This window comes from Mobula birostris, chromosome 1, assembly GCF_030028105.1.
Source record: "Mobula birostris isolate sMobBir1 chromosome 1, sMobBir1.hap1, whole genome shotgun sequence".
NCBI lineage: Eukaryota > Metazoa > Chordata > Chondrichthyes > Myliobatiformes > Myliobatidae > Mobula > Mobula birostris.
In genome coordinates, this window is record NC_092370.1 from 234,235,164 (window position 1) to 234,247,560 (window position 12,397).

Here is a 12,397-nt window from a genome sequence, read left to right on the forward strand (position 1 = left end):
TATGTTTATTATTTTTATTTATGACTGTTTTCTGTTAAAGTATCGTTGATATTTATGTTTGGTGCCTTTTTAATTCCTTCCTCGTTGAAAATAATTACCTGATTACATACTTTCCCTCTCTCGCCCTGCTCTTATTTCCTGTTTGTTCATCTGCCCATTGATGACTTCCTCCGCATTTTGATACCCTCGCCGGCTTCCTTTTCTGCTCAACTCTTATTTACCGCCCCTTCCCCCGATTTGTAGCTCCAACACTCTTCCCTCACCGCGGAATTAACAAACGGTCCTTTTAATAAATCTATCCAAGAGGCGCCCTGCCACCAATTGACCACCGCTGACGGTAGGAGAAAAAAAAATAGATAATGTAATAATTGCTGATTAGTAAGAATTACTGTTAGAGAAAACTAGGGACCCTGTATTGCCTTCTGTGGATTTAATCTCACTCAATCCGGCCTAATCGCATAAAAAGGAGAATCATCTCCACCCCCACCCCATGTGTGTACAGATATTTTGTCTCTCATCTCTCTCCGTCTCATTCATTTTTTTAAACTCAATGATTCATTTTTATTTATCTATTCCGTTTTCCCTATTTCTATTCGTTTTATCATCTGCCTCCCTGTACCCTTCCATTTTCCACCTTCCTTTCACCAATTTCCCGCCATTTTTTGCTAACCTTTCCCAATCTTCTCTCTGTCTTCCTCCGATTTGTTTTCACAATCGCATTATTGTGTAAAAATTGACAGATCCCTTCAAAAATAAAGAAGCAGCGTTTCCTTCCCTGTCGCTGATGCCTACGCAAACCATCGCTCTCTTCCCCGTGTCGATTAGGACCCCGTTTAATTCTTTCAAATAGGAAATTACTCGCTTAATACAGGCTTTAGCCCGCGATTATTCATTCTTTCTGAGACAATCCTTCAGAGTGAATGCAGTTCGTATACTGCAGCCAACGAAGCAAATGTAATATCAGGCAGATAATTTGATATTCAAATCCAGTAGAAAGCCCTCTCCCCCCTTCTCTAAACTGTAGCAAATTACTACAGCGTAAGCTGATTTGCTCGAAACATTTAGTACGAAAAGTTTATCGGATATAGAATGATTCCCCTGTGGAACTGATGTCAGGATTAAAGTTCTTTGATTACTAGAGACAGGAGGGCCGGGAGGGAACGAAATTCTGCAAGCACACGCAAGAAAAAACATTACCCAGTGAAAACATGAATGTTACAATTCCTATAGATTTCTGATTGTATACTTGTGTGTTGAAAGAGTTACAAATTATACGGTTGTGTAACAGAACAACTCCGGGGAAGTCAGGCCATGTTGCATTTTCTCCTTTCAATCACTTTCAGATACATCAAATAAATTCCAATATATATTTATTTATTAAAATAGCGGTGAATGTCATCATTATATCAACAGCAGTTTTTGACGGAGAACACCAAATGTATTTATGAAATCATATGTATTTTATTGCATTTTAGTTGATAAATTGCCAGCGATTGATACACTAGTTCATAATAACATTTATCTAAATATATTCATACCAATATTTAGTATAGTTATTAATAATACTACTGTGCTAATCTCAGTATAATCAGTAATAATAGTACTGATTATGATGCGTACGAATGTAAGATTAACCGCGTTGAGAATTGTTATTTTGTTTGCTTCTGTATGTTTTCCCAGTTTACAGTGCTCATGAGAATAATCATTCCGCACGGATTCGCTAATATCGCCAAACATGCCAATAAATCCGATGTGTTTCAGCCCATAAACCAAGCATACTCAACACTACATTGCTTAACGAATAATTCTTTGAGACTGTTAAAAAATATGCTTAAAAATCAAATCCAATCGCGCCGCTTTTTACTCGAATCACCAAACACCACCAATCCGTAATAACTCCCGAGTGCTTGTAATTGTTGCAACCGATTTACCCTTGCGCTATTTACGCGGGGAAATGCCAGTTAAACAGATGCGGCAGGGAGCATCGTGAAGAAAAATCTTTGCAACCCAGTCAGACAAATAAATATGAGGGGAATGCTGATCAATTTGGACAGATTAACAAGACGGAAGCTCAGAAATACCCCGGCTCTATTTAAAACAAAAACAAATCGGAAAAGACAAATCGCAATTTATTTAGCTAATCGGTCTCCCAGCTGCAAAATTCGGGCTAAGATGTGTATATTATACTTTGCAGAGATGGGCCCTGGGAGTGATAAAACGAATAAACGAGATTCGATGGAAAATCTCCGGAGGTAGAAAGAAAGAGAGGTGTTCCAGCAGGATTGTGTCTGTCTGTAAAGACACGCTCGTTGTCTCCTTGTCCCTGAATGCGGTTAGAGAACATTAACACCGACCCGTTCCCATTTCGCCTCTCACCCATTAACCAAACTTCACAAAATCATTTCCAATTCAGCTGGAGGATTGCCTCCATCCCTCGGTGATTTTTCCCCTTACTGTGAATATGTGCTTTTTGTGGGGGGGGGGGTGCAAATTAGGAATTATTTTCGGACAGAGGGGAGATGGGGAGGGGAAAGAAGCGGCGTAGATAGATTCCTGGCGAAGAGAGAGATGAGAAGCGGAACGGTGACAGAAATAAATAGAGGCGGTGGTGGGGGAAGGGGGTGTTGCAAATATATAAACAAATAACTAGGAAAGAGCGGCAGAGAGGAAAACTGTACACACAAGAGATTCTGCAGTTGCAGAGTAACGACTTTCCAGGAAAGTTGTGTTAGATTTATTGTCAAGTTGTTGATGAACTGTGTCAATGATTTGTCGGTAACCAGCAGTGATAGATGTAAACGCAATTCCCCCGCTTCGAGCGCAGTGCAGATCGTCAGCGACGAGGCGCTTCCGCTCCAAAATTCACCTAATCGATGAAATGATTTTGTGAGTTGAACGCATACCACTGACCCCACCCTCGCAACATCCAGCCCACTCCGAGACGTTTGTTTGCAATCCCGACCCTCTTCGTCAACAAAAATACAAACAAGTGGCTGAAACATCCACTGGGGCGACCCAGCACCTCGCCGGGCAGAAGTTCAGCATCCTCGCATCCTGGGCGGAGGGAGGAAACGGGGACTTGTTGCAAGTGTAGAAACTAAAACATAAATTTATATAAAGAGGTTAACGATGCGAACAGGGAGAATGGTTGGAAATATTTTCCATGTGTGACGGATTAAATGACAGCGGGTCTTTCTCCAGGAGGAGACAGGGAGAGATTCCCTGATTTCCTAATTGTTTCCGTGCTGCTGATTGGTCGTCGGGACTGTCGGCCCCAGTAGGCTCGCGCCGTTAAATAAATAGGGAATTTCTAAAGGGATCAGAGCAGAGCACATTGGAGAGTGCACTTGGGACCAGGGGAGAGGGGAGGGGGAAACGAGAGGGAGAGAGAGAGAGAGAGAGAGAGAGAGAGAGGAGGGAGGGAGAGAGAGAGAGAGAGGGGAGAGAGAGAGGGGGGAGAGAGAGAGAGAGAAGGAGAGAGAGAGAGGGAGGGAGGGAAAGAAAGAGGGAAACATTAAACCCAACCTAGAACACTTTACAAAATGACCGGCAAAAAGGAACTGGTTTCAGACAATTTTAGCAAGTCCAAAAGTACGGCGATTTCTCAAAGCCTGTTAAGTAGTGAGCGGTCGAAAACTATTCCTTCTTCGGGGAATTCGTCGAGATGCACGGGTTTTGGAATTCAGGAGATCCTTGGACTGAATAAAGACCCGCCTGCGTCGACGGGGGTGATCGCCGACTCTCTGCCGACTACTGCTCAGCTCGTGTCGGCCAGGACCGTCCTGACGCCCGCAGGTATGGGACTGGTCGGGGCGGCCGGACTCCCGGCTTTTTACGGGCAATCAACCTTCCTGGATGTGTTGTCGGAGCACCCGGGGGTCCACGCAGCTCTCCCCAGTCATCTGCAGCCCCTGCATCGAGGAGCGATCCACCTGGACACCAGCCAGGAGCTCAGCTCAGGTGAGAAGCAGAAAAAAGTACCCGCTTTTTACAGCATTATACACAAACGCACATCCAAGTCAATCTGACAGTCTAACTCACTACAGAACTAACACAGATCAAAGGAAGAACTCCAATGCAATGCCGTTTAATCACTTGTTATTTTAAATAAATATTTGCCTTTAAATGTATCAAACACGGAGATTCTAAGCAATTTATGTTTCTCTATGTTTCTATTTAATTACGTACTGAAAACGTCGAAATGTTATTTAGATTTAGTTTAATAATAGGCAACAATGATGTTTTCTTTTGAAGAGACACTTTGTAGAGTAATTTGATTCTAGCAGTTTTAATATAAAGTCATCACGTTGAGGTAATTGTGCCGGATATTAAAATCGCAAAATGTACGCTGGGCTGAGTCTGGAATCAGAGACACAAACAAGTATTCGTTGACATTTTGTCTGGTGTAACTACTTTATTGGAGGTAATTGTTTTAGTTACATGAGCTTAGAGGCGAGCCGGCGTCATTGCACACGGAATGGCCATGATTGTGATATATTGAAAATTTGTTTTGGATAAATGAGAATATCGTTAGAGTTCATATAACGAGCATTTTGTAATTTCGAATACAGCCAATGAACAAGTTTACAATTCTGGCGATCGTGTTTCAAACGACGAGAGAGGCTTCGTTATAACTGTGGCTGTATTAGAGTTTGCCGATATCGCTTTATCATCCGAGGGAAACTGGGGTATTATTTTCATTTAGATAATGCTTAATGCGTTGGAATTCCGAACAAGCGCGTTACCCTTGAGTGTAATCTTGCCGTTTTCCTCCTGTAACATCGACATGTTGCATTGCTCTGCTGTAGCGCGACTCGGGTCCGACTCACTTGGCTCGTTCCGGTATGTACAGCATAGAGAATTGTGGTATTCTGCTTCCTTTTAAATATAAGCATAATAGCACAATATCATCCCGCATCCACCAGTATCGGATTTGTACGTAACACGTATAAGAATACACAGGAAAATCAATATATATTTACGCTTCGTTTTGATTTCGGGGCAAGACAATGTTAAAAGGATAATCAATTTATTCAAGAGAATTTGTACATCAAGTAGAATTACGATTCTACCTCATAAACCTTGGCGATTAACAGAAGGTTGCTGTTGGAATACCGGAGTACTTTTATAAATTGTAAACATGAAGTAATCATTCCACAACTTATAAAAGCTAGGTCTGCGAAAATAATTGCTGGTGTTAACGGAACTCGGCCATACGCAAAATATTGCGCAATTCGTAGAATAACAGTCTGTTTGTATTAAGATGGACTATACAGGAGCCTGTTAAATCTAGTTGTTGACGTTCTTCTGTGAGGGATGAGAGGTTCACGGGTTCTGCTACGGGGCCACTTTCCGAAGCTGATAGTTCAGAGTCTACTTCAGAATTCTGCCTCTTTCATGTAGCTATAAGTTCCTCAAAATTTGTCAGTGAATAGTTATGAATAGTCAGTGCACGCAGTTAGTGATTGTACTTTGGGACGTTACAGTCTCATTGTGATTCTCGAATCTGAACCATTCAGTGAACATAAGTTATAATATTCACTGACTGTGTTATAACGTTCACGTGGACACACGCATATCAACGAGATTATAGAGATGCAGCGTGTTCGAGACGTGTTGCTTGTACAGGTTTACTGACTGGGCAAGGTTATTGGGAATTTGTGGGTGTATAACATCATACAGAATGCAGATTGTGTAGGATTGGGTTGTACATTACGTATGAGTTGTAAAAGCATATTTATGTAATTGTGTTGGATCAACAATGAATATCAAAGTATTGCGTAGATATTCAAAATAATGCACTGAGTCATGGATGTGAGCTTGTATGTGGTTACCTAACGTGATACAGGATTATGCTTGATGCTGAGTTTAAAGTGCTGTGTGTGATTCTGGATATTGTTGATGTATATAATACAAATGCAGAGGGTTCTATCAAACGAATGATATCCGTTGGCTCTACTGAACAACCAAAGCGAGTGAGTAGCTATATACGGTTTAGCGAATTGTACAACTGTATGTATCATTAAATAGAGGCAGATGGCATTTGCAGCATTTTCGCATTTTTAATTTTATTTCATAAATTTTGTAATGTTAGGGCAAGAGCATTGTGTGTAAAAATATATATCTACACACACACCACAAACATTGTCTTGAAGAAGGGTCTCGGCCCGAAACGTCGACTGTTTATTCATTTCCATAGGTGCTGTCTGACTTGTTGAGTTCCTCCCGCATTTTGTGTGTGTTGCTTTATAAATATATGATACTTAATATACTATATAGGATACTTAATATAGCTTACCTGTAAAATTCTATAGGTCACGCACTGTATAAAAGCGCACTGGAAAGAGCCATAAGTTCGGAGACTTGATGTGTAGAATGGAATGAAGAAAATATACCATGGGACCACAGGCATTTCGTTTAACAACGACAGGAGGCCTGCGGAGAATAAGCCATGTACGATGATGTATTGTACATTGGTATTGACATTTCTGAGGGACTAGTCACCACTGTGTGGCAAAGGTAGAATAACAAAATAAATTAATGGAAAATTAGGCGAGTTTAGGCCAGGGCAAAGGGAACACGAACAAGAAACAAACAGTCCCCTCTCATTTCGTCCAGTGGTTGCATCTGTTCATTATAAAGCACTGATTGCAAAATTGCAAGTGACAGTGCAACGTTCAGATTTTATGGGATAACCCCATGTAGCGTACAAACTGATAATTATATGGACAGCGCTGTTTCTGGAATAGATTATTTTTGCGTAAATAATATATATAGTATACGTAAAAATGAACTGCGTAAGATTGCATAGGGCATCTGACAGGAAGAGATAACTGGACGACAATTCTAGTTTGAGTAGCTTCAACTTAATGAAAGCACATTGTGTAAACTGTTTCCGATGGATCTCTCTTTGTCCACGCCAAGTGCGGCCGTGTGCTGGGCACCTTCTCGAGGGCACAGAGCCCCCGCGGATTCCAGGCCGTTACCAAAGGGCAGAGATGCGGAGTGGCACTTTGGCTCAGTCTGAGTCCCCGGCAGAAGGAACGGGTATTGACAGAGTGAACACGCGTCTTCGTAGAACACGGTCAAATTCCAGTAGCCTTAGATTGGCTTAAAGGTCGGCACGATATCGCGGGCGGAAAGGCCTGTATTGTGCTGTATGTCCTTTGTTCGAATAGATATATGTAAGCCTATAGGGTGCCATTTGGCTGCCGTTCAGAAATTGGATCGCGGTGGCAGCTTAAGACCAGTATTAATGCTGCAAAATACCCAGAGACTCCGCGCAGTTGTGCGTTAGACCGAATCAGGAATTGAATTGAAAACAAATACGATGTGTGCAGCGGAGGAGATGTATTCTAAGAGATTGTTGAAAATGTACAGTGTGGTTCGGGTATTAATTGGCAGTGATTACTGCTACTGAGTACATTACGGACATAGGGACGGTCTGAGAGGACGGACTGTGAAGAGATGTATTGGCTGGGAGCTAGTGCAGAGTGTTAGATTGAGTGGGGCATTGGGAGACATGAAGCTGGATGCGAGGACTTTACCCACTACGCCTCAATAGACAAGAAGCCAATATAAAATGAGCATGGACCGGGCTTGTTGATGAGAGGAATTTTGAGCGGGAAGTAATTCAAATAATAGAGGAGGCCTTATTGTTTGCTCTCCACAGATGCTGTCTGATCTGCTGAGTGTTTCCAGCGTTTTCTGTTTTCATTTCAGATTCCCAGTATCCGCGTATTTTTATTTTTATTTAGAGTAATCCTGTTTCTCTCTTTCCACAGATGCTGCTTGACCCGCTGATTGTTTCCGAAATATCGTGTTTCTGTTTTAGATATGCGTTATCGTCTCGGTAACACGCTGGGTCAAGTTGGACTCATATAGGATGCTGCATGAATTTGAATTGTATAAATACCAGGTGTGTAGAAATGTACAAAATGGTGGACGCTAAAGGCGCTTTTGGGTACTGGGATTAAAATATAGTGTATTCCGCCTGTTCAGGGTAATACTATACTGAGATTGATGCAGTACCTTCTCATACTGCGTGCTGAGCGCTTTTAGCAGCGCATAATTCTGGGTTTATTGGTTTAATTTTTACCCTAAAAGGGCACGCTCACAGGCGAATCATTGACATATTTAAAGCGGAGGTTGACAGGTTCTTGATTAATCAGGGCGTCAAAGTTACGGGGAGAGGGCAGCAGAATGGGGTCGTGAGGGATAGTAAATCAGTCATGATGAAATGGCGGAGCAGACTCGATGGACTGAATGGCCTAATGCTGCACCTATGTCCTGTGGTCTTATAGACACAGAGGCTGGGATACAGAGCAAAAAGCATATTGCTGGAGGAACTCAGCGGGTCAGTCAGCATCTGTGGAGGGAAATGGACTGTCCACGTTCTGTGGTCAATAGACAATAGGTGCAGGAGTAGGCCCTTCGGCCCTTCGAGGCAGCACCGCCATTCACTGTGATCATGGCTGATCATCCACATTCAGTACCCCGTTCCTGCCTTCTCCCCATATCCCTTGACTCTGATATCTTTAAGAGCTCTACCTAATTCTTTCTTGAAAGAATCCAGAGAATTGGCCTCCACTGCTTTCTGAGGCAGAGCATTCCACAGAACCGCAACCCTCTGTGTGAAATTTTTTCCCTCAACTCTGTTCTAAATGGTCTACCCCTTATTCTTAAACTGTGGCCTCTGTTTCTGGATTCCCCCAACATCAGGAACATATTTTCTGCCTCTCGCGTGTCCAATCCCTTACAAATTTTATATGTTTCAATCAGATCCCCTCTCATCTTTCTAAATTCCAGTGTATACAAGCCCAGTCGATCCAATCTTTCAACATATGACAGTCCCGCCATCCCTGGAATTAACCCTTTTCGAGACCCTTCATCCGGACAGAGAGTGTAGAGGAGAGATAGCTAGTGTAAAAAAGTGAGGGAGAGAGGAGTGGGGCAAGAGCTAGCGAGAGATCAAGAAAGGGGAGCGGGTTGGATATGGCGCAAGTGAGTTCCAGGGCAGGGCGGAAGTCAGTGGCGAAGGACATGAAATTGACCATCTCGGCGTGGAGTGCGGGAGGCAAAGCCGATGTAGCTGAGAAAGGATTGGGAAGTGGTACCAGAGTAGAAAAAGGGAGAGGGGATATCGTGGACATTGAGACAGGGGTTCCCAACTTGGGGTACACGGACTCCTCGGTTCATGGTAGACGTCCATGCATATAAAAGGTTGGGAACCCCTGAGTTAAAATAAAGTTGGGTGGAATTAAACGTTGACGGCAAGTAATCTGTCCGCTGGTACAGTAATGTATATCGACATGCAATGGATGATTGGAACATAGACTACAGACCCCATAGCATAGTACAGACCCTTCAGACCAGGATATTTTGCCGACCTTTGAACCTACTCTAAGACCAATCTAACCCTTTCTATTATTCACGTGCCCATCTAAGAGATCCTTAAATGTCCATAAAGTTTCTGCCTTCACCAGATTTGTTGAGTGATCTACCCTGCCGTTGTTTCTGTACATGAACATTACCTGGTGGGGCGGTTAGATCACCATCTCTGCATCAAAGAATGAGAACTCCAAGCCGTGTTAAATGGACCTGAGCCTTATAAATGTGGACGGAGACAGGGGGAAGGAAGTTTGTTCGCTTTCTCGCTTCCCTCTATCGGATTGTTTCAAGGCCGCTCGGTAAATCTCGGGCCTTGGAGGGTGCCGGACACGCGGCTCGGTTTGGCTCTCTGCTGGAAGCGATCGCAAACACTTCGCTTGTTAACGATGTAGGCAACAGAGATTAGTTTAGTTGGCCATCTGATTACCAATTCAATTGGTTCGACACAACACTGTGGTCCTAAGGGCCTGTTCCTGTGTTACTATTGCTCGGTCAGAGCATGAAGCGGTACGGGGCGGGGGGGGTGGGGGGGAAGCGGGAGATCGGGGCTGAGAGGGTAAATGGATCATCCATGACGAAATGGCAGAGCAGACTCGATGGGGCAAGTGGTACAATTCTGCTCCTATACCTTATGGTCTTATATCGTTCTATTTCCTTACGTTTAACCATAAGTGGTGAAAAATGAAACCAAAGTCCTGACTTACTCTGTTTCCGTTCCTTTTATTTCCTAGAATATCGTCTTTGGATTCAACTATTGGCGCCGTGGGGATGGGGGTGGAGGAATGTGTCGGCCTCTGGGTGTAAAGTGAAATGGCATTGGGGGTGGCGGGGGGGGGGGGGTCGAGATTGACCACTACACTTCACGGCGGGGCTGAGGGTGCAGGTCTTGAACGAAGCAACATGCAGGCTTATTTAACGCTGGAATTCAGGATACGGACGGGAAGGAAGGTCGAAAGTAATAAACACAGGAGATTCTGTAGATGTTGGAAATCCAGAGCAACACACACGAAATGCTAGAGAAACTCAGCAGGTCAGGCAGCATCTATGGAGAGGAATAAAGAGTCGACGTTTCGAGATTGGAGGTTAATGGGGCGGTGGCGCTGGTGAAGGATAGTCCTAAAGAAACTCAGACTGTTTATTCCCCTCCTGACCTGCTAACTTCTCCCAATAAGCTGTGAAGGTCAAAAGTACTAGCTGCTCTGCAATAAGTGCGCATCGGCTGCGTTTTCAGGCTTCAAGGCTTCAGAGGACACAGAATCATATCGGCGTTATTTAAAAGCATCGGCGAATTTTTCCGGAACGAACGCGTCTGTGGAAAAACAGAAGGGATACAGCTGGCGATGAGGGGGTCACAGACAAAATCCGTTATTCCCGGTAACCGGGCTTATCTAAAGCGATAAACGCCCGCAGAGATACCAAAGGATTAGTAGTAAAGTACAAAATTCATATGTAGTCATGGGAATTAGGGTATTAGGAACATAATGGCACACACAGAGGCCATGCTGCCAACCTGGTGTACAGCGGGTCCGAACTGAGCAACCCCTTCTGTCGCAGCCTTCGCACCGCCTTACCAATTATGTTTCTGAGGACGTTTCCAACGGCCATTGGAAGCCCGGCTTGATTCTATTTCCACGCACCGTGCCATCAATGCAAAACAAACTCCTCACCTACCCCCCCCCCCAGATGTGTAAGGCGTCAAGGTTGCACCCCTGGGTACCTGAATGCCAATTTCCGTCGCTCTACTCCCGTACACCATCATGATCACGACGGCCCGAAACGTTGTCAATTGCCCGCCTCCTCCCCACAGATGCTACCCGACCCAAACTGAATTAATCCAACAGTTCCGTTCATCTAGACTCTAGCACCTGCAGTCTCTTAAGTCTCCCAATCATCTCCTCTCTAATTTTTGTTCCGAGGAGAATGGCCTCGGGTTCTGCGGTCCCATCTCACTGCTGAAGACCTCCGTCTCTGGGACTGTTCTGGTAAGTCTTCTCGGCGTCTTCTCAAGGAAGTTCTCACCCTTTTCAAAGCGAGGTAACCAGAATTGTTTGTACTGCCGTCCAGTGTGACCTATTCAATGTTTAAAGTTCAAAGTAAATTTTATTATCAAAGTACACATATGTCACTACGTAAACCCTGAGATTCATTTTCCTGCGAGCTTACGCAGCAATGGAATAGTAACTATAACAGGATCGACGAGAGATCACCTAAAGTGAAGACGACAACAAACTGCGCAAACACGAATATAAATGAACTGTAATAAATAACGAGAATATGAAACGGCAAGATACAGAGTCCTTAAATTGAGATTATTGGTTGTGGGACTATCTCATTGGATGCGCAAGTGAGTGTAATTATTTCCTTTGCTCAAGAGCCTGATGGTTGAGGGGTAGTAACTGTTCTTGAACATGGTGGTGCGAGTCCTAAGGGCTCTTGTGATGGCAGCATAGAGAAAAGAGCGTGGCCTGCGTGGTGAGAATCTCTGATGATGGATGCTGCTTTCCTACGACAGCATTTCATGTTGGTGTGCTCAGTGGCTGGGAGGGATTTACCTGTGAGGTACTGGGCCAAATCCACTTCGTTTTGTAGGATTTTCCGTTCAACGGCATTGGTGTTTTCACCAGTTAACACCACCTCTCTGCTGTTCCACGCGTGAATGCTAGGATCACACGTGCTTTACTGATCATTATCTCAACATACCTTGCCACTTTCCGGGAATCAGGGACATATACAACCATAAACACAAGAGATTCTGCAGACGTTGGAGATCTAGAGTAACACATATAAAATGCTGGAGGAACTCAGCAGGCCAGGCAGCATCTACGGACAGGAATAATCGTTGCGAGCCGAGATCCTTCGTCAGGCCAACAATCAACAATTATAAAGGATAAAGAATTACACACCGTATATATAGAGGTAAAACAGATAATAAACTTAGAGGTTAAAGGACGGATTAGAAATAAACTGAGCACGACACCACGGTGGTTGGCCTGATCAGAGGGGATGA

General features: G+C 43.9%; 1 protein-coding gene across 1 annotated transcript in view; it reads left to right on the forward strand.

The window, feature by feature from the left end:
* The first annotated feature begins 3,542 nt into the window (after positions 1 to 3,542).
* vsx2 (visual system homeobox 2) overlaps positions 3,543 to 12,397 on the forward strand; it is a 68,676-nt gene continuing 59,821 nt past the window's right edge. The window contains exon 1 of the mRNA XM_072251414.1: positions 3,543 to 3,960. Coding sequence (XP_072107515.1) covers positions 3,543 to 3,960 — 418 coding nt within the window. The remainder of the gene's footprint in view (positions 3,961 to 12,397) is intronic.